General features: G+C 45.9%; 1 protein-coding gene across 3 annotated transcripts; it reads right to left on the bottom strand.

Annotated features, from left to right (window-relative positions):
- Positions 1-1,569: 1,569 nt before the first annotated feature.
- TRIM16 (tripartite motif containing 16) lies at positions 1,570-21,629 on the bottom strand. 3 transcript variants are annotated; one of them, XM_036452168.2, is made up of 6 exons: positions 21,049-21,629; positions 14,387-14,482; positions 11,165-11,398; positions 8,877-9,042; positions 8,320-8,415; positions 1,570-3,377 (listed from the first exon to the last, which is right to left on the bottom strand). In XM_036452168.2, the coding sequence occupies exons 1-6, from the start codon at positions 21,523-21,525 to the stop codon at positions 2,794-2,796; spliced, it is 1,653 nt and encodes a 550-aa protein (XP_036308061.1). In that variant the 5' UTR covers positions 21,526-21,629; the 3' UTR covers positions 1,570-2,793. The 3 variants fall into 3 exon arrangements, with proteins under 3 accessions (XP_036308061.1, XP_036308063.1, XP_036308064.1); XM_036452170.2 differs by lacking the exon at positions 21,049-21,629 and adding an exon at positions 16,499-16,660; XM_036452171.2 differs by lacking the exon at positions 21,049-21,629 and having other exon boundaries at positions 11,165-11,430; positions 14,387-14,480.
- Positions 21,630-22,530: the final 901 nt, after the last annotated feature.

The following is a 22,530-nucleotide window of genomic DNA, read 5'->3' as shown; positions in this document are numbered from 1 at the left end:
ATGGAAACTAGATTTATTAGGATGCTCATTTTGTAAGTTATATAATGTCTAATCACTGGGTTGTGCACCTAAAACTAATATAATATTGTATGGCAACTACAATATAATTAATATATATATATATATATTTAAAAAGTTGACATAGAATATATTTATGTAGTGGCTAAAATCACATTCTGACTTTCCAATCACAAATGATCTAATAATGGAACCAAATAATCTGGCACCAAAAGGAGCTCTTGATGAGTTCAGTTTTTGTTTGTTTTCCTTTCCAGAATGAGTCCACATAATGAGAGGAAATAAAGGTGGGTAAATACAGAAGAATGACACACAGAGTTGGGGAAAAGACAGAGAATATAAAATAGGCCTTTATTTTATTTTCTTTTTTTAAAGTTGTGTGTTTTGGGTAATTTCCAGTTGGGGGGCCAAGAAAAAGAAAAGAAAAAAAACCTCAGTTGAAGCAATGACAGAAAGAAAGCAAATATTCCCAACTCTCAATTTTGCTTTGATCTTTTATATCAATAAGAAAAGTCTCTAAACTGAGAACAGGTGAAAAGAGCTGACAGGGAACAAAGTTCACAACAGGTGAGGAGACACCCAAAGGGTTCCTTTCATCTGAGCCAAGTGTTCTGGTCTGAACGGATTACATCTCATGACAGACACACCTCGTCAATGTGACTAAACACTAGGCTTTATTGTTTGAGAAATTAAGGAGAATGGTAGAAGGTGGGAACAGAAAAATTTTGATATTTTAAAAGAAAAATAAGGTATATTCTGGAAACAACAGACAAGTAAACGATGTTAGTCAACGGCAGAATTCTTAAATGGTTTATTAAATATTTGGTGAGCATTTAGAAAAGAAAGTGACAAGCACCACCAGACCACAGGGGCTCAATAAAAACAAAGCAGGCCAAGCAGATCTCATTTTCTCTTTTGAGAGGATAGACAAGAGCAGCAAGGACTGCAGACATAGGAATGCAGCAAGGAATGCTTATCTTGTTCTCTGCCATTGAAAAGGGGTCTTCTTTGGGTTCAGTGGACAAAGTGGCAAAAGTTCTACCGATGCATAAATTATTGAATAATTGAGCCCAAAGAGTGTCGACTGCATACTGCAGGATTCTGTATTTTGCCCTACCCTAAACAATGTAGGTATCAACAAGATCAAGACTTAAGAAGAAAAGGTTAACAATTGTTTAGGTGACTCTAGATTAGGAAGGAGAGCTAATATATTGGAAATAATTAATCAAAACCATCTCAGCAAGCAACAATAATGTGATGAACTTTAAAATTCAAGTAAAAAAAATAATTCAATAGAATTCAGATTTTTAAGAATTCACTAAAGAGCCCTGACCACTTTGGCTCAGTGGATAGAGCATCAGCCTACAGACTGAAGGGTCCCAGAATTTGATTCTAGTCAAGGGCATGTACCTTGGTTGTAGGCACATCCCCTGTAGGGGTGTGCAGGAGGAATTTGATCAATGTTTCCCTCTCATCAATGTTTCTAACACTCTATCCCTCTCCCTTTCTCTCTGTAAAAGTTTTTATTAAATTTTTATTATATTTTAAAAACTCACCTACCTCTTTTCCAGGGGATCAGCAGCCAGGTGAACAGGTTTGCTTTGACAAAGAACCAGAAGTTATATTTCCTACGGACTTCCGGTTATATCTCAGAAACTCATTTAAAAATAGTTTGTCATTTACATAAATAAAAAAATGTGAATGTTTGCCATAAATCTTATGGATTTCCACATCTGTGGAAAGGAGGATGAAATGCTAAGGGAGTGAAAGACTTGGAAACCATGAAGGAAAACAGGAAAATGAAGTGTGAAAAGAAGGAAAGTGGGGAATACAGTGTGAAGAGCTTCTGGGGAGGATATGTTGTGAGCGCCACCCTTAAATACTTGAAGAACTGTCATTTGAAAGAGAAATCACAAGTCCACACACTCCAGGTGACTTCAAAAGGAGAGGAATGAGCCCCTTGCCTAGAAGTCATGGGGTCTGAGACTAACACACTTCTTATCATCCTTGCTGTTCCAAAAACGCATGAGTGAGCCATCTGTTGCAGCACAGCTACAATCCCATCAGAGGTGGGGGCTGCAAAGAGATTTGCAAACTCTGAGAGGAGGGTTTAGGATGCTCTGTTGCCATGGAAACAGGTCATCATGTAGTTTACTCCCTTATTACACAACACCCCCAATCCAGTGAGGAAGTCAGCACGGTATAGTTGTTGAAAGTTTAGTGTCATCCCTTCAAGTCTGGACCCCAGCTCTGTCACTTACTCAGCATGTGACCTCAGTGACCTTGAGCAAGTGAACTATCCACCCTGGACCATATTTTCCACATCTGCAGATTACGGCTGATATGAGCTTCCACCCATAGGATTGTATGAGGGTCACAGAGTTGATGTACAGGTAACACTCAAAACAGTGTCTGGGACCTAGGAAATACGTGATAAAGTTAATAATTTATTCTTATTACTCTGTGATTTTTTTTTTTAATCTCCCTGAAGATTCCTGGTTACCAGTCCCAGGTACAATGTGCCATTCACCTGACAGGAGAATGTCACTCAAAGATGGGAGACCCAAGTATCACTCCAAAGGGACTTTCACCTGAACATGACTACAAACTTGAAGAACAGCACAGCATAGAGCAAAAGGGAGAAGCCAGCAACTCTTGTCCTCATTCACAGACCCACATATTTCTAAAGCCAACTACCCCTGGCAGAGATTTCTGCCTCCAGAGGGCAAGACACTGCCCTGCCCTTAGCAAATGTCCAGAATGTGGATCCAGAGTCTAAGCAGCAGCCTCCACGGCGGCCGGTGCAGGCTTCTCAGGCTCCTCTCCCAGATCCACAATGCGGATGGTGTCTTCCTTCTTGGAGAGCCAGAAGGCTGGATAAACTGGCTCCGAGAAATTGCAGTCAAACCTGTGAACCAGAGTCATGGCGTCGGGAGCCACGCCGTAGAAGGAGAGCATCCCTCCCGGGAAGTTGACGTAGATGCCCAGCCTCCGGAAAGGGCTGGCTTTGAGCGGGGTCTCCGTGTCGCTGTGCCAGGCCGAGAACTCCTTCCCATTCCAGTGCAGGCTCCAGGAGAAGTTGTTTCCTGATATACAGCTGTTGCGCTCCTCCCCTTTCCGGTCGATGCCTTTGCAGGTCAGGCCAATGTAGGTTCCTGCCCCAGAGATCTCTACCTCAAAATAGTACCTGTGCAGGTACAGGCTCTGCTGGGACAGCACCTGCCGCCAGTGCAGGAACCTGCTGGGGAGGTCTGGGTAGGGATGCTCCCAGGGTGTCGTGTTGGTGACTTTGCGGTTGTCCTCCTGCAGCCGGAGATACCTGTGTGCCGTGTCAGGGTCAAACGCGATGTCACAAGCATCTGAGGAGACACAGACGTCAGGGAGAGTAGGTCAGAAAGCCAACAGAGCACCTTAAAACCTGACCATCCTTCCAAGTATGAGAATGCACCCATATCTCTGTTCTGCTTACCCAGGCTGCTCTGTCCCCTGGAAGGAAGGTGCTGCCCTGTGGTTAGCAAACCAGGAAATTGAATACAATGTGATATTATGATTTATAGTAAGAAGTACATGCTTGGTTCCTGCCCCCACCCCTTCCCGGCACAGAGCTCCTAAAACCCTTATAGTTTCCTGGGTGATAGGACTGACTTTTGTTCTAATGAGGTGACTAAGGTGGGCCTCTGGATGGCTCCTGGATGAGGCAGAGACCAAGCCATGATTAGAATTTTCAGCCTCACCCCCACTTCAACAAAGAAGGCAGGAAATGGAGTGAACTGATGGTGGCTGCAAGAGGAAGTTCCATTTAAAAAATCCCATTAGTAGGGGCTTCAAAGAGCTTCCATGTGGGTAAACACTTCCACCCTGGGAGATGACACACCCTAACCCCACGGGGACAAAAGGTCCTGAACTCAGGCCGCTCCCAGACCTCACCCTCTGCAGCTCTTTACCTGTATGTATGCCTGTGTCCACCATCATGTTCTGTAATTACCTGGTAAACATGTTTCTCTGAAATCTGGGAACTGCTCTAGCAAATTAACCCAACCAAGAAGGGGTCATGGGGATCTACAATTTGTAGCCAAATTTCATGGAAGTTGTGAGTAACCTGTTACTTGGAAACAACATCTGAACTTGGGTGGGAGCAATTTCAAGGGACTGAACCCTTAGCCTGTGGGATCTGACACCATCTCCAGGTAGACAGTGTCAGAATTGAATTAAATTATGGGCTACCCAGCTGATGTCTCAGAGAACTGTGTGTTTGAGAAACCCACACACACGTTGAAAGAGAACCCTGATCCTTTTCAATAAGTCAATCCACTTCCTTTCTTTCTGAAGCTCAAATTACTTGGCATTTCCTGTATTATTTGCTGAACTGAATCAAGAAATAAAATCCATAGATTTACTTATTCATTCTTTATACAAATATGTGCTGAAAACCAGGCACTGTTCTACCCAGTGTTGTCAAGGGTTCAGGGGAACAGGAACTTACCCACTGAGTGGCCAGATTATTATGATCTCTGAACGCATAATAATCTGGCCACTCAGTGTATATCCTATATAATAAAAGGCTAATATGCAGCCGGGACCGGTTTGGCTCAATGGATAGAGCGTCGGCTTGGGGACTGAAGGGTCCCGGGTTCGATTCCGGTCAAAGGCATGTACCTTGGTTGTGGGTACATCACCAGTAGGGGGTGTGCAAGAGGCAGCTGATCGATGACTCTCATCGATGTTTCTAACTCTCTATCTCTCTCCCTTCCTCTCTGTACAAAAATCAATAAAATATATTTTTTAAAAAAAGAATGCAAATAATCCTTTAAAAAAAAAAAGGCTAATATACAAATTGTCCCCTCCACTAAGAATTCTACCAGCAGGCAGGCTGGCCAACTTCCCATGTCCCCTTCCCCTGGCCAGACTGGCCAGATCCCACCCATGCATGAATTCATACACTGGGCCTCTAATATATATATTCTGAGTGGCCAGATTATTATGTGTTCCAAGATTATAATAATCTGGCCACTCAGTGTACATCCACATTTTGTCCATTACTTGTAAGGGTTTTTAATATCTGACCAATATTTAGCCTGATGAACTCTCAAACAATCCCCACACATCTCTTCTCAGTCCTGGAAAATATCACCTTCATGCACCCAGTTGCTCAGATCTCACTAAAGTTATTTTCAACATTTCTTTTGCCCTCATCCTCACCCCCACCATGCCCCTTCTTCACGTACAGGCATCAGCAAGACCTTTAGATGCCACCCACTTCTCTCCAGGGCACTGGTTCACCCACCCCCTCCCTCAGATCCCACTCAGACTATGACTGTAGGCTCTTTGCTGGTCATGTTGCTCCCCTCTCATACCTTCCTCAGGAAGGAGCCACATTGTTTGTTTCAGAATGTAGGTCAAGGTGAGTCATGTCCCCCAGCTTACAGCCCTTGGGTGGTGCCCTTGCTCTTAGGATAAAGCAGTGACCCCTCACCCTCGCCTACCTGGCTCTGCTTAATCGGTCCTTGCCTGTGTCTCTAGCCTTATCAACTGCCCTTTCCACTGATCTCAGACCCACCTAAAACTGAACCCCCAAGGGCTTAAGCACAGGCCATTCCTCTGTGGTGTCATTGCTACCCCAGCCAGGTCTGGGGATTCCTACTAATCCTTTCGGGTTGTGGCTGAGATTCCTTTCCTTAAAGAGGCTCCCTGTGACTCCGGACCAGAGCACTCCCATCACTGGGCACTCTGGCCTTTTTAAACTTCGTGGTACTCATCACAATGTATAATAATCTCTTTGTAGTTTGTTTCATGCTTGTCCTCCTCCTTATCTGTAAGAGGCTCATTTTATGTGGTACTCTCTCCTGGGGTTCTAACTCAGAGAAGATGTGCAGTATGTACTTGCCAAATGACTGTGCATGTTAAGGGCTATTTTAAAATCCATTAACTTAAAAAGCCCTTAGTTTGATCTGGAGCTTTCCCAATTCCTTTGGTAAGAGGAATTCTTAGTAGTCTATGAGACTACATCCTAGAATAAAAGGACACAGCAAGTTCGGGAAATTAAAAGGGAAAAATGAGTGTAAACTGAGGACCATCAAAGGCATATAGTCTACAGCTGTTACTAAAAGTGGCCCCAACAGTATCCACAGTATTGCTCTTGCCCACCACCAACTTTTTGGGAAATCCTCGGCATCCAGATATCGAATAAAAATGTTCCTCTCATTTAAGGGGATGAAGGAGTCCCAGGAGGGCAGATGATTCTATGTTTTGGGGCAAGAAAACCAGTATAGGTCTGGAATATCCCTAAAAGCAATGATATTTCTAAAGATATCAGAGGCAGAATGCCAATGTTTAAAAGAGGAAGAGGCCAGCGTACAAGTGGCTCCAACTGTTCAAATTGGCAATTTGAGCTCCAGAACTTTGAAAAGTGAAAATCTGAGTCTACAAAGGTTAAAGGTTCATAGCAACACTCAAAGAGAAATAGTAATATTAGGTGTACAAAAATTTATTTGTCATGCAAAAGAAAATAGATTATGTATATTAATAAAAGAATAATATGCAAATTGATCATGATGCCCTCACAGTAACAACTGAACAGAAGGCTGCTTGGGCAAGGCTGGCAGAGGGGTTTTTGAGGGATGACCAAATGACTGATCAGCAGGCTGCATGGGTGACCAGGCCAGCAGAGGAGTTAGCAAGGGATGACCAAATGACTGACCAGCAGGCTGGGTGGGGTGACCAGACCAGCAGCGGGGGCAGTGAAGGGCAACCAGAATGGCAGAGAGGGGCAGTTGGGAGAAACCAGGCTAGCAGTGGGGGCACTAAGGGGTGATCAGGCTGGTGGGGGGAGCAATTAGGGGTGATCAGGCTGGCAGGCAGAAGCAGTTAGGGGAGATCAGGCAGGCAGGCAGGTGAGCAGTTAGGAGTCCGAGGTCCTGGATTATGAAAGGGGTGTCTGACTGCTGATTTTGCCCTGATCCCAGGCCAAAACTGGCAGTTGGACATTCTCTGAGGGGTCCCGGATTGGAGAGGGTCCAGGCTGGGCTGAGAGAACCCCTCCCCTCCTTGTGCACGAATTTTATGCACGGGGCCTCTAGTAATAGGAAATGTGTCAATTTTGTTTTAATGTTAAGAATGGAGTGTATTTGGCTTCTTGTATTAATCATATATGTTTGTCAAATATAGATGTTCTACTGTCAAGAGAAGGCAAGAATATGTCACAGAAACTGTGTGGAAGCCAAGAGATTCTGGGAAAAGTCAGAGCTGTGGCAGGAGTACGAGGCAGGCATCAGAACCCGAAGCTGCATATGATAACTGGAGAAAAAGGGGCCCAGGAGTTGGTCAGCCAGGAGTCATCTCCAGAAACAATAAGAAGCAGAGTTCAATGTTGTATCCCAAAAAGACGAATTAGCCATCTCACAAAACGAGCCTTAACATGCAGATGCAGTCCTTCCTCTATTATAGGGGTGTCGAACTCAATCAGAGAAGGGGCCAAAATCTAAAATCCAGCCTAAATCGCGGGCCAAATGGTTTACTGAACAGTCATAAACTGTCATTGTGATGGAAACGCAGCGGAGTGCAGTGATGACAGCGCGGTGCGGGCCACATTGCAAGGCCTGGCGGGACGGATTTGGCCCGCGGGCCTTGTGTTTGGCACATGTGATCTACTAGGAGATGAAACCTCATGGGCTTGTTAACCATAATGAAGTGTTGACTGGCAGCATAGTGTTGTGATATGCTAACAGACCAGGTCAATACCACTTAATGACAGGAGAGTGTGTTACACAATCCTGGCCAAGCCCAACTTTATGGGGAGCCATGTGGTACTATTATAGTTAGGCTGTACAAAGTGCCAAGGTCATGAAAGACAAAAACTGACTGCGGGACCAGATCCAGATTGGGGGAGTCTAAGGAGGCATGGAAACACCTGTGACCCTGGATTGGAGTTTAGGTTTAAAAAAAGGACAATGGTTAGAACAGTTGGTGAAACGGAAAATACATTTTGTAGATTAGTTAGTATCACTGTAGCAACAATGCTTATTTCCTGGTTTTGATCAATGTACTGTAGTTATGCAAAGTGTTAACATTTGGAAAAGCTGGATAAAAAGAAAAATGGGAACTCTTTGTCCTACTATTGCAATATTTTTTTAAGTTTCAAATTGTTTCAAAATAAAAACAATTGTAATTAAAATTTTCTAAATGTACCATTTAGGGACAAACCACAGATTGTAAGAACCCGAACCCTATGTGAGAGAAAGCGTTCTTGCTTCAGCAGAGCATCGCACTGACATCAATAACCAGGAGGAGAGCTGTCACACTTACATTGGAGGAACTGTTGCCTGGTGCTGGGCTCAGGTTTTGAGGTCCGATACTTGCGCTCCACCACAGCTGACACTTGAGTTCTGATGTCATATTCCTCTAGAAAGGCAGAGAGTTGTGAATGCACATCTGTCCAGGTGGTCAGAGAACTTAGAAGCAGGTCTTCCCAGCCGCCCTTCCCCAGGTTTCCCAGAGGGAAATGGGGCTGGACCCTCATCACGTCCCAGAGAACCATGCTCTCTGGACCACATTTCTCTCATGGATAAGGCAAAATAGTCTGAAAAAGATGGCAGATTGGCCTGTATTTCACTTAAAAGGTAAAGGTGTCAGCAACCTGAGAAACAGAAATGTCAGCTAGTAATGGTGTGTCTAGCGCAACTTATCTGGCCTCAATTGTAAAATGAAATCAAGACCTGCCCATTAGGAACACAGTCTAGCCAAAGGGTAGTTTTGAAAATGAGATGTCCCCCTGATTTCACCTTCTCCCCTGGTTCTCTCTCTCACCTTCCCCATCAACCACTCTGAGAGACACACACCACAGCCCACAGGAAGCTTCTCACCGTCCTTTGCGAACTCCTGGAGCTTTTCCTTATAGTTGTGCAGCAACTGGACTAGGTGCACGGTGGAGTCTGTGATGACCTTGCGGATGCCCGAGAGCTTGTCCTTGAGGCCTATGTAGACACTAGGGAAGGCACTGTCCTCGGTGTTCTTAAACTTGCAGTACTCCTGCAGGGAGGGAAGCAAGGCAATGCCCTGGTTTCTGTGTTTCCTTAACTGGCTGCTCTCCTCATTCTGTCCTCATTCTCTGCTGCTGTAAAATGGGTTGATGGCCATGTGCACTTCACAAAGGAAGTATATCATGTGAGCAGCTTATAACATAGAAACCATCTATTTTTTAAGCTAGGAAAGTGGGTTTTTAAAAATCCAGAGATACTAGATGCCCATGAGCAACTCTTATGCACAACCCAGACTGGTGCCAAGAACACATTTAATGCCAACAGCCAAAGGAGGTGATATTCCTGCTATGCTCATACCCTCAGAACTTTTAAAAATGATTTAGATAGGAGCCACAGTGGGGAATGGAGGAACCGGTATGGTGCTCAGATGTGCATGGATAAGACCTCAGACAGGAATGCTGGCTGCTTTCCTCTCATTCTTGTGCTGTGATTTGGAGTTTGAAAAGTGCTTCCACGGAGATAATCACATTAAGTCAGTGATGCTTCAAGACAACGTGATGATCAGGAAATGTTGTTTTCAGACATAACATGTTATCCAAACTCAAATGTAATTGAAGCATTGAAGAACAGACTGGGTAGTGTGTAAAACTTAGTGATGAAAACAGTTGCACCAAAAACGGTAAAATAGATGAGTGAGAAAGATGAAACAGTCCAAACCAGAGAGTTGATAGGGAAAGGTAGATGAACATCGTAACGCTGTATAGAGATTTTGAACCATACACAATAAAAGTAGCCAACGGGGAAAGGATAGGTTATCCAATAGCTGTCATGTCAGCTGGCTAGCAATTTGGGGAAAAGGAAATTATCTTTCCCCAAAGTAAATAAGTTAACTTATTCTAAGGTATTGTATTTTGTGCATATTAAAGTTTTTATGTTAAAGCTATAAAAGGAAAATGAAAAGAAATTGTGTATATTCTCTTTGGAGAAACTCTTGACATGAATCAACTTTGATTCATAGATTTTTCATGTTTTGATATTGGAAAGCAAGGAACTAACAAAGACATTCCATCCATATTTTTGATTTTGCTTCTCTTTCTCTCACTCATTATAAGGTGGGGAAGTATGGGTGAATATTTTCCTTCATATTTTTCTGGCTTTCACACAGTAAACATTTATGTTTGTTATAACTAGAAGGGAAACTTTTCAAAACTGCAATAGAGAAAAATTATCTGTATTTAGGGATATTAGATCTGAAGGAACTAATTATTTACTCTGCCCTGATCCTTTGATAAATGAGGAATTTGGGACCCAGAGAAATTAAGTGACTTGCTAAAAACTACACAGCTACTTAGTAATGGATCCAAGATTGAAGTCCAACCAAGTGTTCCTCCTCTGCAATAGTACAGGGCCTTGGTCTAGCTCTAATGGCCCATTTCTGCATACAGTGCACTGCAGTGCAAGTCTCTCCTCGATGCCGAAACCGGTTTGGCTCAGTGGATAGAGTGTCAGCCTGTGGACTGAAGGGTCCCAGGTTCGATTCTGGTCAAGGGCATGTACCTTGGTTGCGGGCACATCCTAGTAGGGGGTGTTCAAGAGGCAACTGATCGATGATTCTCTCTCATTGATGTTTCTAACTCTAAAAAAAAAAGAAAAAAAAAGAAAAGAAAATCTCTCCTCGAGGGGCCTTCCTCAATCCCACATGTAACTGGCCTCTGACCTCACCCTGCCAGGCAGGCCTCATCACATCACAGTGATTATAAAGCACACTCTCCGAGTTCATCCCTCCCTCATCTGCAGTCCTTCACAGCTTCTGTGACTCCCTGATAAAGAGCAAAGGTCTCTCACAGCCAGACATCTGCCAGGCCTGGCCAGCCAGCCTCCTCTCCCATCTCTGGGAAAGCACCCAACCCCCCAAATCAGGGTGCTTTCTCACCCCGCCTCCCTACCTGTATACATGCTTTCTCTAACCTCTGAAAGGTTTTTCTGAGCAGTACTCATCTGCCCTGACTGGTTCCAGCTTCTGGCTCTGCGAAGCCTCCTCTGCCCTTCCTGTTCTGTGCTCTGCTGAATCAAGTCCTGCCTCCCTGTCTCCGTCCCCCTTGCTCCTACTGATCAGAGGGCAGCTCACTCCCTGGTGGCCCAAGGACACCTCCGCCCCCACGCAGCCGCACCTCCAGGAACAGCACTGTGTTGCTGATGGCAGCGATCCTGCCCAGCTCCTGCCTGCTCTTCTCCATCTCTGCGCTGCTGTGCTCCAGATGTGTCTTGATGCCATTGGCCTGGCTCAGAGTGGCTTGCTCCTTCTCCTCCAGGAACAGCATCACGTCGGCCTGGGCCTTCCTCACGGCAGCAAGGAGCTCCCCAAACTGCTCCTCAGCCACCATCTTCACCTCTGACACTGACACCTGCCGAGTGGGGAGGAGGCACAGCAAAGAACCTGTTAGCAAGGTGTCCACTGTATGGAAGTGTAAACCTGATAAACAGATTAAGGAACAAGTTTCTATTGTAAAAGGAAGCTTTGTTCTCATATGAACCCTGGGTTCTGAAAAGATTTACTCCCTAGCAGGTAAAAGTTCTTGTGTACACATCATTCACTTGGGCCTCACCCACTGGATGAGAGTGAATTTGTCTGTGTGTCAGACGCCTTCCAGCTCTGACAGTTGGGCTGCTATTCAACGTTCTGAAATCAATTTCTCTTCCAAGAATTCATTGTACTTTAGAGTTATATTTATTGAGGTTAACTAATAATTTGGCATCTTTGTACAAATATGTAGCATGAATTAGCTTCCTTAGCATTTTGTTATATCTGCTTACACAGCCCACTGAGGCCATCAGCACCAAAAGCACAAGTAAGTTTACGGCATCCTGCCAGGCATGAATGTTTAGGGTGTGTTCGGTGCAGAGTGAGTGCCACATCCAAATAACAGATAAGCAAACTCAGAGTGATAGCGATTACACAGCACTGTGCATGTGGGACTCTGTTCTTTCACAGGTGAATGTCATATAAATGCCTTCCATCAGTCTCACATTTACAATGTCAGTCCAAGTGGTGAATGGCTTCTGCTTCTCTTTGGTAGTTCTTAAGTACTGGTGCTTATAGTTCTTCTTAAACAGTACTCTTATACTATAGTTAAGATTTTTAAAAATATAGTAAAAATATTGTATTCTCATGAACAATGAGCCATACACTCTTAGCTCTAGAATTGGCTGTTAGGCGGTCTGGATGCTGGATGCCAAGTAAGCTAGGATATGGGTGCCAGGGCCTCTGGCCACATCCAATAGTCTGTATAATAAAGTCACTCTGATGTCAAGCAGCCTGGGCATGTGAGCCCTTCAGGAGGGAAATGGGGTTCCTGGGGGTCTGGTGTATGCAGATGGCTATCCAGGCATTGACACAGGACTGGAAAGTTCAAAAAGCTTAAGTTCCCAGGATAGTTAGGACAAGATTAGAGTCTTGCCTCATGCCTCAGCTCCATAATGTCAATAATGTCAGCAGCTTGTGAAAGTGACTTTATTTTATGTATTTCCTATTTTCACTCTTTCCTCAGAGGCAACAAGCATTTATTTGGAATTAAAAAGAATTGCAGCTCATAGAACACCAATTCTGGCATAAACCCAGAATCTCAATTATAGGGTGAGGGCAAGGGGATATTATGAGAAAAGAAGGGAATAACTACATGAATAGGAAAAAGAGAAATTTCTGTTGGTGCTAACAAGTTGGGTCACTCTTTAACTGTACATGACTGGTTTCTAATTTTTCTTCAGGAAGAGAGTCCATAATTTTCAGTCCTTCTGGTCAGATGTTTGCTTTCCTGTTGCCTTAGCAATACAATGTTGGTTTGGCCTGGGATATTGTGGGAAAGGAGGGGAATCCACTTACTCCCTATAATGATGATGGCACGTAGGTTCCTCATAGAAGCATGATTTCATGAAGCTCAGAGGCATTAGACTAAAGACAAACTTTATGGTTCAAACCACCCTCCTGAGAGGGGTCCTCCTGAGGAAGAGTTGTAAACAGGAGGCCTCAAATGATCTGGTGGATTTACTCTTCTGCTATTATGGGTAGCCTCTCACTCCTAAACATTCCCATGGAGAAGTACTTCTTCCTTGCATGTAAATGGAATGTGTGAAGGATTTAATTTACTGCCCAAATGATGACAAATAAAGATTATGGAAAAGAGAGGCCACAAATATATCGAAGTACCAAAGGTAATGGTGTAAAGAGGGTGGTGCCCATGTACTAAGTCATTCTTAGGTCAAGGGAGGGACAGTTCCAGGTTCACCTGTTCCATCAGTCTGGAGGCCCTAGACAAGTCTTATCATATCTTTATCTTCATGTCCCTTATACATGGTGACTTGATGATAATCACCTCCAACAGTTACCATGCAATTATGAAAAGAGCTGGGTAGGGATGTAAGTGTCTGAAAATGAAAGAACTGGGAAAAGGCAAGGTGCACTGTGTGGTTCTCCTATTATGGAGAGCCTGGGAATCAACAATCTCTGGAGGTTTACAAGGCTTCAAATGGGCAATTGTTTGTTTTTTCATATGATTATGTGGGTAAGAAAGAAGTGTTTACCCTAAAGGAGCTAGTTAGTTGTAAACATTTAGGAGGAAATTAACTTGAAATGAATACATGCATTATATATGGTGGGTGGATGGAGGAAGGGATGGATGAATGAGTGGATGGAAGAGTGAGTGGATGAGTGGGTGGATGGATGGATGGATGGATGGATGGATGAGTGGATGGGTAAGTGGGTGGATGAGTGGGTGGATGAGTGGATGGATAAGTGGATGGATGACTGGATGGATGACTGGATTGATGGATGGATGGATGGATGGATGGGTAGGTATATTGAGTTCTCTTCTGAGTAGTGGTTATTGGTTTGCCACTAATGAGAAAAATTTATGGGACTGTTTGGGTCTACATACAGTTTATATGGAAAGTGGTCACAAAACCAGAAAGACTAACACTAAGTAGCCTGCACACCATTGACCTTAACAACCACCATCCACTAATCCAGCAGTTTCCAACGCTCTTTTCTGGCTGCCAGGACATAGTGACACACATGCAGGTGGAAAGGCAAAAGTTATGTATAGTTCCTGGAGCTCTATCTAAACACTCCCTGCTGTCCCCACACACTTTTCCCCTGCTCAAGAAAGAATATGCAAATGTAAAAATAATGCTAGTCTTGCTTTTACTCTATATTATGAAAAAGTAACTCACTTGCCAATTTTGAGCCTTAAACTAATTTCATAGAAAATTAGCTGAGAGACCCCAAAGAGCCCCTGGACCTGAAGCCCCATGGTCTATAACCCAGATGAGCCTTGCTGAGCCTGCAGCTGCATCCAGATGTGTACTGAAGCCTGACAGGTGACCCAGACCAGCCTTACCAAAACGGATTTATGATTGGCTTGGAGCCTGGCAATGGCATTTTCATTCAACTTGAGTTTCCGCTCCAGGTCTAGCTGGGTGCTCCGAAGCTCAGCCTAAGAAAAGAAAAGGACAGCATTAAGTAGGAAGGAGTCCAGCGTGCACAGAAGGTCCCAGGAGCAATAACACTTTGAAGTTACTTCCATGGAAAGGAGAGTTTGACTTCGGAAGCTGCTCTCAATCAAAGTCAGCTCAAAGCACCCTAAATGGAGGTGCCCAGGATCATCTGTGTGCCAGCACATCCTCGAGCTGAATGCAGCTCGAACTGGCTATAATATGGGGAGCATATACATGATGCATGCTTGTCATTATTTTAAGCTGTTATATAGATTACCTCATATCATTCTGACCACACCCATATTAGATTAAGATCATTATCTCCATTTTACAGATGATAACATTAAGCAACCATGGAGTTGAACCAGGCCATCTGACCCAGGCCAGAATGACCTAACAAGGAGCATGGGCTTGGAGCTGATAGAGGGGATTCCAGGCTTTCTACTCGACAGTTGAGACTTTGGGGAAAAAATCTACTTAACACCTTGGACCACCATTTCTTCACCTGGGAAGTCCTAATTTGCAGGGTTCCTGTGAGGATAAATGAGGTAGTCTGTGTTAATAAAAACTTTGCACAGTAGCCAGAGCATTGTAAATGCTGAACTGATGCCAGCGATGCCGTCACCTTCACCAATATTCTTAGTATTGTTGCTGCGACAGCTGCTTTCCACCGCGCCTTCTTGTTCACTCCTGGAGGAGGGCATAGTGAGCCAGCAAGGCAAGTGCCCCCCTGAGAACCTCGGTGTGCCTGCTTTGACCCCACTGCCCAGCTTCACTCTCATCTCCTGGGACACCCTGAGCACTTTCTGCCACAAAATGTGCCAAGGCATGAAACATAAGCCTTTGAAAACTTTCCAGGCCCTCTCACTTTCCTGCTTCCACAAGGGCATGAGGCAGCAAAAAAGAAAAAGAATAGCTCTAGCTGTCATTGCTTTTAATAGGTTGTCTGCATTCAGAGCCGTGAGCCATTGTGCCCTAATAGAACTCAGGCTACAAATAAAGTGTCTCTCCTTTCTCCCACTGAACCCTGGGGACACCCAGGCCTCCCAGTGAGGGAGCCTTGGCAGGCAGGTGCTGCTTGCTCAGCTCTGGGGCATTGACTTTGAGCCAAGGAAACCCCAGTGACCTCCCTCCCACTCCTGAGACCTGAGATCTGATGCCCAGGAGTGAGGATGGGGGAGGGGGTCTGCCCTATTTGGGGGGCAATTGTGGAATCTTGATCTGTCTAAAACAGCAGTCACCAGCCTTTTGAACCTTGTGGACCACCAGTAGTCTGCAGGCCACCAGTTGGTGATTGCTGGTCTAAAAGGTTTACACAGCGACCTTTTCCAGAGGAGGGGAGGGAACATGAGCCGCTGTTTAAAAGTGGACACCGACACAACAGAGCACCCTGGCAATGTGAGAATGTGGTGAAGCAGGGAGCCCCAGCGTGAGCCAGAGTCACAGGGAGACCCCAGAGTCTCCAGGGAGGCGCTTCTCTCACTTCTGCAAACCACCATAAAAGGAGAAAAAGGCTCCTGTGAGCCTAAGAGTGACTTCTCTGAGTGAGTCACCCCATGGGAAGTCACTCCTGTTTACCACAAAAGGTGGGGTCACTTTGAGAAACCAGTATCTCCAGTTGTTCCTCCTCCTCAGAAATGATGGTGTGGCTCAGACTCTGTCTCAGGGTTTCCTATGGTGCCTGCCATACATAGCATAGGCCAGGGTGCTCAACAGGACAGCAGTGTCAATCGCAGAGACAGCCCCATGTTGAATGACATAGCATCCTGCCTACTTCAGGGGGCAATGACAAATGTGCAAAAGGCACCGTATCTGGGGTCTGGAGACTTGACTGCTGCCTGCACTATCTTCATCAAGTCATTTAGCGTCCCGTCTGGTGCAGGGCCACAGGACTACGTCACAGATTTGTCCTCGTTTCTATCTACAGGGCAAAGCCCCCCCCCCCCCCCCCCCCCCCCCAAGCTGGAACCAGGTTAGAGATGCAAATAGGAAGAGCATGAAAAAAAGAGCAGAACATTCCGGATGGTGGTCATTCCTTTGCACTTCCCACCACAAGATGCTGGTCCTTCAGGAGTGTTTGCATTTGGTTCCCACCTGACTTCACTCCTCAGTTATTGGTCACAACCGGCCACGTGCCAGTCCAGTGAAATAAGACATCCTCCCTGCTCTTGAAAGACACATAGCCTGTGGAACGTTTATGAAAAACAAGTTACATAAGACTAAGTCCGAGGCATTCCTCAGTTTCTAGAAGAAATTCTTTTCCTGAGAGACCTTCAATCACTGTTTCTCGGAGGCCAGCAAACAGGCTGTGAGTGACGCTGGTTCACTGATTCCCAGAGATGCACTGATATCGAGCTCTGAGCTCTCAGAAGCTGGGCTCCTGTCCCACACGGAGACAGTGTCTGCGGGCAGCACACAGTCCTGAGCTCCCAGAACCAGTGCTCATGTGCAGTACAGTGGCCTGTCACTAATGGAATTCAAGATCTGAGTCAGGGCCCAGATCAGTCTTTCCTCCCTCAAGAACCCTGCCTGCCCTGACCTCAGCACCACGACCACACCCTCTCTGATCACGTGGCAGCTGTGTTGCCCAGCCCTCTGGCATTCCAGGGAGCCACAGAATGTGCCTTGGCTTCCTGTCCCTAAGGACAGACAGGGCAAATAGCATGGCCAGCCGTGAGGACACAGCCCATAGGAAACATTCCATAGTAAGTGATAAACTTGAGGAAAAACAGGAAAGAACCTAGTGCATTTCATGGGGCAGAACAAACAGGACAGCAGTCAGAGAATGCACACTTGACCATGCATGCACGTAGCACAACCCCACAGTAGCCAGCCTGAGATTTGGAGGAGCGAGAGGAGGTAAGACCAGAGGCTCTTAGGAGCGAAGGGGTCTTGGGAAGCTGGTTTGGAGCAAAGGAAAGCTCTGAGGTCCCATTCAGAGCAGTTCTGGCTGTTCTCGATTATTTGCAAAATAGAAAAAATAATCAAGAACAGCCAGAACTCCCAAACTCGTGTTTGTTCCCTAGCATAGCTAAAGGCTGTGGGAGCTTCAGAAAGGGATCCTCTGGTTAACTGAGGCATAAGTTGCCCTGGGCTGATGCAGATTTCGGCTACTTTGTGTCCTGATGGCTGACCATGCTATTTACAGTTTTCTATGCACAACATGCTTGCTTGAGTAATTAGCCCTTAACACGATTCAAAGTGACTTTCAGCAAGTGATGCCAGCAGGTTTGGGCCAGCTGAAGGGAATGTAATGTTATCTAATAAAACTTTCAAAATAATCCTGGTGGCAGTTGCTCCTTGCAGACAACCTTTTGGCTCCTAAGATTTGGTATAAAGCCATCTAGAGTATGCTGCCATTGACAGAGTAAACTGACTATTTGAGCTGAAAATAAGGATGCAGGTGGGCAGGACAAGAATTCTCTTAGGCAGACCAGAAAGCAGAGCCTGTGAATTGGGGTCATCAGCAAAAATCTGGGGTCTGGGGCTGTCGCACTGTATTCATAACCATTATTGCTTTTAAGCACTAAAGCCTTCCCTAGAACTCCTACCCTGCTGTCTTCACTTTATCCTACCAGTCCCCTTAGGGTCTCTGAATTTGGGGGTCCACACATGCTCTACACTTTTTGCTCAGAATTGCAGTTACCCTAAATCTCTTATGCATCAGTATACACTACGTTTAAAATTCATTCTGTGTCTATGCTGCTATAGGCATAGAACATTCCTTCAGGAAAATAGAAGGGCCCTGGCCATGCTCAGTGGTGTGCTCAGTGGTTAGCATATTGGTCCTCACACTGAAGGTCCAGTCAAGGGCACACACCCGGGTTGTCGGTTTGCTCAAGTCTCCAATGGGGTGTGTGAAGGAGTCAGCCAGTAGCAACCAAGGGATGTATCTCACAATGATGTTTGAGTTCTCTTTCTCATCCTCTTTCTCTCTCTCTCTCTCTTTCTATCTCGCCCTCTCTCCATTTCCTTCCTTCACTTCCACTCTCTCCTAAAAGAAAAGAAGAAAAAAAAAAAAAGATATCCTCAGGTAAGGATTAAAATCTTTTTAAAATTAAATTTAAAAAAGAAAACAGAAGAAAGTGTAGATGGTGGCATTTGCCTCCAGGGAGGGAGATGGAGATGCAGGATAATCTATTGCAATATTTGGTGGAGATTGCTTTTCAACATGTGCACACATCACTTTTCCAGTAAAGTGTAAGAAATCAAGACATTATACCCTGATAGATCTTCCCTTCCCCCAACTGATGGACGGAGAATGAGGTAAATTCCACCTGCAGCCTGAACATTCTTGAGCACCTAACTAGGCACCTTATATGGACTATACATTGAACCACCAATCAGCACCTGCAAAATCCCCTAAGCCCCCGATTCCCAAGTCCCTAATTATGTGCCTTATATGAAACCACCAATCAGTGTGTGTCGAGTGCCCTAAGCCCCATCCCTTCCCTTTCCTCTCCTCAAAAGGCGCCTTCATCCCTGCACATGTGCTCTCTCTTCCTTTGGAAGGTAGCCTGGCAAGGGTCTTCTCCTCTAATAAAGCCTGTGTCCTGGTCTTCGGCCCTCAGTCTCATTTTTCATCTCACCTTTAGGGTGTCTTCTCGCCAATCTCTCGACCCTTGGTCTTTCTGACTACATCAAACTAAAGAAGCTCTACCTGGGCACAACATAAACTTGACAATGTCTCTCTGTGGCCTGAAAATGGCACTTGTGATTCCAATATCCTCCAAGACCTAGATAATTTTTGCCACCAGATTGGAAAGCATTCCAGATCCCTACAAACAGGCTTCCCCATCCCCTAACCCCCCTCCCACCCTCCCGTTCTCACCCCTCGCTTTACTCCTCATGTTCCACCATCAGATCCTCCTCGTAAAGTCCTCTCTGCCCTCTCAAACCCCTTTCTCTGTCTTCTGACTCTTTCGACCCAGCTCAGCGGATCATTCCTCTCCACAAGTCTCACTCCTGCCAGCTCCTTACAACCCTGAACTTGTCCCTCCCTGACTAAGCACTCTTTTTCCCAGGTCAATGGTCGGACTGCAGGTGGAGTTTACGTCATTCTCTGTCCATCAGTTGGGGAAAGTGAGAGGATCTATCATACCCCAAGGAAAAAGCAGTGTACTTTGTCTTAATAATTCTACTATATGTGTGGTAGGCTTGTTAGTACAAAAAAAAAGTCAGGTTACCATATTGTGATCTTGGGGTTCTTCCCTGGGGTTCCTCCAGTGGGATGGCTCCCAGGAGCTCTCACTCCTCTCCCCATGACTTAGTCATCTGTGCAAGTTTAGACTAATGTGGAGACAAAAGATTGCTACCTCCCAGAGTTATTTGAGGACTGGATGGGAAAATCCACGGAGAGCAGTACATACATAGCAGTGCTCAGTGGAGACTAATTTCCTCAGTTATATGAGCTTTTCCCTTTGACCCTCTATCTGTTCATGGGAGCCTGTCCATGGTTATAAAAGTAGAGAAATGGGTGACATTCCCTGAGACTGGAAACTCTAAGAACTATTGGCGAGTGGCTCCCAGGTTTGGAAATGGAGACTCACTGGCTTCGGGACTACAGTGATTTCCAAAACAGTTCCCACTAACACTAATGGAATCTAAGCTTAAAGGCGGGGTTGGGGGAGGGGAGGGGCTGGCAAGTAAACTACCCTTCCCAGAAGCCTGCTGCCTCTGCTGTCCACTGACAACCATGGGCCTGCCCTGTGAGCAGTGAGCATCGCAGAAATAGCCAGCAGTGAGAATACCAGGGATGAGGGACAAAAGCAACTGCACTTCCTCGCCGGGAAGTTCAAGGCAGAGAAACAAAGTAGACGAAGTTGCTAAATCCATTCCCAAGAACTCCAGGCTCTCAGCTTTAGGGCTAGCTGTTCTAGAAACAGTTTCCCTATCTGATGGGAATAAAATTACAGGTTATGAGCACAGGGTTTTCGGTGCTCCTGATTCCTCTATCTGATAAGGAACTTGCATTTTCCCTGAGTCAGGTGTCCTTGACTTTGTGCCTGGAGGTAAGTTTCCAATTCTTTGTTATCTTAGCCCTTTTCAAGCTCTTAAATTTCACCCTGGAACCTCTAATGGGGCACGTCCTACGGGTCTCCTCTTTGTGGGAGAGGGAAGAAGAGAAATTAGGGGAAAGGCTTGATTCCTTTTCTGGAATTTGTGCCGAGCTTTGCATTTCATTCACTGCCACAGAGACCTAGGCAGAGGGGACCAGCACTGCCTTGAACCCCACAGCTTCTGCACCCCACATCCAAACATGGAACAAGGACGGAAGCTGCGTGAAAAACAGCAGGAAACAAGCCAGCACGAGGAGGGAGATACAAGCAGAGACAGGACAGAGGCAGCAGGACTTCCATGGGGACAGAGTGACCTACTTCAATTTCCAAAGCCAAATGAAACAGATATTGACACTGGGCACAGCCGGCTACTGGGGTCAAGTCCTTCTCAGGTAAACACAGAGCTCAGAAGTGAAGTGAGCACCCTGGGAGGAGCAGTGTGGCTCAGCCCCTCCCGGGGCACAGAGTCTCCCCACCTCCCTCTCCCAAGGGGCCCTGGCACTTGCCTCCTTGTCCCTGCGGGCAACATCCAGGGAGACTGAGGCATGGCCCTTGTGCTGGTCCTGGCCACACTCCTGGCAGATGCACTGCCGATCCGGGCTGCAGAAGGCGATCAACGGGCTGTGGTGGGCAGGGCAGGTGGGCAGGTCCTGGTCCTTCACTGGCTCGGTCAGCTGGTGGCTGTGCAGCTTGCTGTTCTCCTGGTGTGGCCTCAGGTGCTCCTCACAGTAGTTCAGCATGCAAGTCAGGCAGGACTTCACCGCCCTCACCCTCTGGGTCCCCAGGCAGAAGTCACAGAGGATCTCCTCCTCACCACCGCCACTATCCTGGGAGCCAGCGCCCGGCCTCTCCACCTCCCCCTGGGGGCTCTCCTTATCCTCTTCTGCTGGGCTGGCTGACCCAGAGTCTGGGCTGAGAGTGACCAGGGAGTGAGCTGCGATCCCGGGCAGTGGCCCTGGGGCCATCAGGTCCAACTCGGCCATCCGGAATGCACAGCAGCCGGCTGGCCCGAGCTTTCCTGCTTCTGCTTCTAGGCCCAGGATCCTTGAAGCCAAAGTCAGACAAGAGAGCCACGCCCAGGTGATTGCAGCTGCTGCAAGATTTTAACTGTTTCCTCCCTCCCAGTGGAAGCTGGTTAGTCATTACTCCGCTCAGAGCTTGGACAGCGGCCAGCTGTGGTGACGCCACGGCAGTTAGATTACTCATACTCAGGACAGCCGCTCAGGATGCCTTCCCACACGCACAGGCCCCTCCTTGGGGCTGCTCCAAAATTTCAATTCTTCTGTCAATTATTTGTTCCCATAGGCTAAGGCGAAGACCATGTGTGTCTGTGGCTGCTCTGGGAAGGACTACACATTCCTGAGCTCTGTTGTAAGAAGCCTGTGTTGCTTTACATGGTTTTGCAGGCTACATTGTTTGTTTTTTATTTTTATTAAAGAAATCCAAAATGCACTGACTTCAGCCTTAAGGCAGCCACATTTGTCCATTCTCCTCTCACAGGCAACCAGGAACAAGTACACGCTTCTGCATCTGACAGCGACCTTTCCCACACAACTTTTTGCACATTTCAGTTCGGGTGGGTATTTAGTGTGGATTGGGAGGGTCAGGGAGGAGCTCCATTCAGACAAACATCCTGCCCTTTGGTCCTGGAGAGGGGTGTATGCCAAAAAAATAGCCCTTTTGCCCACTTAATAAGGCGTTCCCAGAAACGCTGTATGAGTTTGCTTGGGCTGCCATAACAAAATACATGGATTGGCTGGTTTTGTTAACCTGGAAATTAAAGACCAAATTGAGAAGCAACATGTGTTTATCTGAGAGAAAAAAAAAAGAATAGCTATTTGGAAAACACTGATTCAGGCAGAAACCTGTGGGGGAGGAAGAAATTTTCCTCTGCCCTTCTAGGTTCTTCCAGCTGGCCTAATATTCAAACAAACATGAGACAGATTAACAAGAGAAAATAACCAAATTTAATTCCATACATACGTATG

The sequence above is a fragment of the Pipistrellus kuhlii genome, unplaced genomic scaffold, assembly GCF_014108245.1.
Source record: "Pipistrellus kuhlii isolate mPipKuh1 unplaced genomic scaffold, mPipKuh1.p scaffold_m20_p_23, whole genome shotgun sequence".
Classification (NCBI taxonomy): Eukaryota; Metazoa; Chordata; class Mammalia; order Chiroptera; family Vespertilionidae; genus Pipistrellus; species Pipistrellus kuhlii.
Note: the sequence above shows the minus strand (reverse complement) of the source record. Positions and strands in the feature narration are given on the sequence as shown.